We start from the raw sequence: 4302 nt of genomic DNA, 5'->3' as shown, positions 1-4302 counted from the left end.
GTTTTCCCAGCACCACACGTGTCAACAAATCTTACAGGATTGCATTCTTCTCATACATCATTTGTGCATTAACGGGAAAAAAGTCTCACTTGTGATGCTGGGTCCAGCCTACAACCACACAATGGAAACCCTGCTTCCTTTCTCCTTGTGGGTATCCCAGGACTGCAATCTTCACAACTTTGGCTGGCTGTCTCACTGAGTGCCATGGACATCATAGCCCTGTTAAGAAACACCCTCATTGTGACTGCAATCTGGATGGATTCCACTCTGCATGAGCCCATGTGTTGCTTTCTGTGTGTTCTGGCTGCTGTGGACATTGTTATGGCCTCCTCGGTGGTACCCAAGATGGTGAGCAAGATGTCTCTGCTCAGTAGACAGTTCCATCAGCTCTAATGTTTGTTCCACTCAGATGCTTTTTGTCCACTTAGCCACAGCTGTGGAGACAGGGTTGCTGCTGACCATGGCTTTTGACCGCTATGTAGCCATCTGCAAGCCTCTACACTACAAGAGAATTCTCATGCCTCAAGTGATGCTGGGAATGAGTCTGACCATCACCATTAGAGCTGTCACATTCATGACTCCACTGAGTTGGATGGTGAGTCATCTACCTTTCTGTGGCTCCAATGTGGTTCTCCACTCCTACCGTGAGCACATAGCTTTGGCCAGGTTAGCATGTGCTGACCCCATGCCCAGCAGTCTCTATAGCCTGATTGGTTCCTCTATTATGGTGGGCTCTGATGTGGTCTTCATTGCTGCCTCCTATATCTTAATTCTCAGGGCAGTATTTGGTCTCTCCTCAAAGACAGCTCAGTTGAAAGCATTAAGCACATGTGGCTCCCACGTAGGGGTAATGGCTTTGTACTATCTACCTGGGATGGCATCTGTCTATGCGGCCTGGCTGGGGCAGGATGTAGTGCCCTTGCACACCCAGGTGCTGCTAGCTGACCTGTATGTGATCACCCCCGCCACCTTAAATCCCATTATCTATGGCATGAGGACCAAACAATTGCGGGAGAGAATATGCAGTTATCTGATGCACTTCCTCTTTGACCACTCCAACCTGGGTTCATGAACACAATATCTGTTCAGATCTGGAGCATTCCAGCCACCTTCAAAGATGCCTTAGAGATTTGTGGAGCTGGATTGGTTTACCTGGTACTATAAGGAATTCTAAGATGAAGCTGTAAAGGATATCTTTGTGTCACTTTTAAATTTCTACTAAGAATATGAATGAAATGTTTCTAATTTTCTGACATTTTCAATGGGTTAATACAATAGTGTCTGAATCAGAGTAAGTTTGGTACAGAATACAGCTCTGGAATTTTTCCTTCTACAGCTTCTGACCCATATTTCCTACCTACTATCCTACCATCCCCTCTGCTGAAGAAACCAAGTGTTTGGTATCTCCCCTGAAACCTGACTGATATTCTCAGAACTGTTCTTTTCTCCAAGTGATTACATGGAAGAAGCTATTAATATATGACCCTGCCCTCTGGCTCAATAGTGATCTCACTCCATTTGGGTTCTATGTTCACACCTAGACCAGGGTCCTTCCCAAGCCATATGGTTTACTGTTTATCTAGGGAGATATAAACTTGGGATCAGAGATGGTGGTAATTCTACAACACATAAACTGGAAGGAGAAAATTGGGATTGGCCCATGCATCAAAGGCCAATCTCCAAGAACGGATGAAGAGAGTAAGTCTTTGGTTCTCTGATTCCAAATCATTTTGGACACCCAGGTATATTGTTATGTTCTATAAAATGCCACTTAACTTTTAAATGTATATCCTATTGTTAAGCTAGTTGGAGTTAGTATACCAATTACCAGCTTTTTGTTTTTAGGCAACAGAAGGTAAGTTAATACAAGTTTGGTTTTGGAAATCTTTCTTGTTGCTTCCTAGTCCCCATCTGTATAACTTAACCTTAAGGCATAGAAGAGAGGGATCAAATATACACAGGTCTTTCTTCTTGTGGGCACCTCTCAGGGGGTGTGCTCTGGGATGAAGAGGTTAATACAGAAAAATATGGATAAAGAAGTTGAAATGTAAGCACTCTTCTTCAGGTTACTGGATGCTTACATGATTTTTGGTTTGTTTTTCCCTTTCAGAAAATCTTGAACTGAGTAATCAGTATATGTTAAAAGAAACAGATCTCATATATAAGAGATATGTACATTTAAAAATCTTAATAAAAAGATAATTTCCTACTAGTGTTAAAATTCACAGTGTGAGAAGAAACTGTTGACAGCAAGTTACTATACCTGAGTCTTAACACTTCCTGTCTATTGATAGAGAAAACAACATTAATTCAGAGTATTAAAAATTAAATAAATAAAACATGGAAAGCAGATAACACTATCTCTGACATATTGTATGAACTTAAAAATATGCCCAATACATTTCTAATTTCATAATTTCAAGGGAGTAGTCCTATACAGACCAGTACTCATATGACAATTCTTTCAAATAGACAAGCTCCTTAGTAACTTAACATCCATACCTTTTGCTAATATTAGACTTGTTTACCTGCCAAGAATGTATTCAATTTTTGAATACCAGCAGAGTAGAAATCAACCTCTTAAAAATCTGATAATGATGTACTAAGGTCCCAAAGGGTAGTAAAGTGAAATTTTTTTCCCTCACAACCCCCTACCATAAAAACAAAACAAGATTATAAGGTTATAACATTAAAAAAAAAAAAGATTATAAGATTATAAGGTTGTTAAACACATTTGGTAAGATTTTCATTTTGAAATGTCACATTATACTTTCTCCATAACTAACCTGAAAAATTGGCTAGGTCAATTAAATGAAAGCATATTGGATGCATTAAAGAATCTAATATAAAGCAACAAAGGTATAGTCCAGCCTGCACCCCAGACACTAATTTCTTCCCAGCATTTCCATCAGGAAGCTTGCCCTACCAGGTCTGTGTTTCATTCTCATTGTTTTTTTCTAAACGCAGATGGAACCCACTGCTAGTACTCAAGTATTTACTGAACCACATAGTTCCCAAAGTGTGCTGATTCCTTTCCATGGCTACCCCGAATGGAAACACCTGTGCTTCTTACCATACATTCAGACACTGTCCCTGGCCCATCACATTAAGCAATGTGTGCTCTCTTAACCAGTGCCTGGGATGCACAGTAGACCCTTCATGTTTGGACTTTAAGAGATTACAACCAATCTTGATTGAAACAAATGAAGACTGCCTATCTGTAGGTAGTTGTGAACCTAAGGCTTTGCCCCTATGTCTCCTTTTCTTTCTTTTTTTGCGGTATCCTGGCATTTTACCCTCTTTGTAGCCTTCTCCCTTAAGGCTCAGGTATTGCCTCCCTCAGTTTCTCTGCAAAACAAGGGTAGGCAAAGCTCGTCCCTGCCTTGCAGTGAAGGCTTCCACCAAACTGGGGATGCCACTCTAGGCATTGCAGGGAGCAGTGCAGGGACTCCACCTCCACGTGGCCACCTACCTCCTGCGCTACTAGACCACTTATGAAAGGTACGGTAAAAGAAATTACCCATTAAATTCATATTTGAACAGAAGCATAATTAGGTATCCTCTAGTTTTCACTGCCCCTTTTAGATAAAAGCAGGTTATTTTTGTTTTGATTCCAGTCATATGAATGAAAGTTCCCTCACTTAAATATTTAATACACACAGACACACACACACGCACATACACACAGTACTAGACTAGGGGTACAATGGGGAACAGACAAATAAGGTCCTTGTTTTCATATGGTTCTCAGGAGGGAAGTGTAAACAACTACTCTGTAGAAAATGGTTTTCCGGCACTTAGAGCTTCAATCTTCTTGTCTGGTCTTAAAAATCAGACAATCTGTAATAATGTGGATTGTTTAACCTTACAACTCTTCTAACAAGTAATCAGAGTACCCAAACAGGCTTATAAATGTAAAAAACAATCAAACTAACCTAAAAGAGTACATTGCCAATGACGTCATTTCATTCCTTCCTTCATTCTAAGTTTGAATGAATTCATCACCTAACAATCCTCCGTTTCTAGGAAACTTCCAAGATTTGTCCTAATAGCGAAAGAACAACATTGAGTTTTCCTTAACCCTTTTGTGCCAAGTGTCCACAGACATTAACTGAAGTCCTTTCTAGGGACCTACTTCTCAATTATCCCCAGGGAATCCCCCGACAAAGATGCTTCTCTAATGGTGGCAGGCTCAACCCTTTGCCAGCACCAGGGTCTGTGACTCACCAGCTCATTCCCCTCCAAGCAGATGATGGAAACTTCTCCCCTTCTACTGCTAATTCTCAAGATGCAGCCTGGAAG

At 40.8% G+C, this 4302-nt stretch overlaps 1 protein-coding gene across 1 annotated transcript; it reads left to right on the top strand.

The window, feature by feature from the left end:
• Positions 1-1116, top strand: LOC105522286 (olfactory receptor 52I2). Its single transcript, XM_011956739.1, is given in 3 exon segments — positions 1-125; positions 128-357; positions 359-1116. Coding segments are annotated over 3 exon segments (975 nt in total). The 5' UTR covers positions 1-94; the 3' UTR covers positions 1073-1116.
• The last annotated feature ends 3186 nt before the right edge of the window (positions 1117-4302 follow it).

This window comes from Colobus angolensis, unplaced genomic scaffold, assembly GCF_000951035.1.
Source record: "Colobus angolensis palliatus isolate OR3802 unplaced genomic scaffold, Cang.pa_1.0 Scaffold424, whole genome shotgun sequence".
Classification (NCBI taxonomy): domain Eukaryota; kingdom Metazoa; phylum Chordata; class Mammalia; order Primates; family Cercopithecidae; genus Colobus; species Colobus angolensis.
This window is presented reverse-complemented; position numbering and strand designations above follow the sequence as displayed.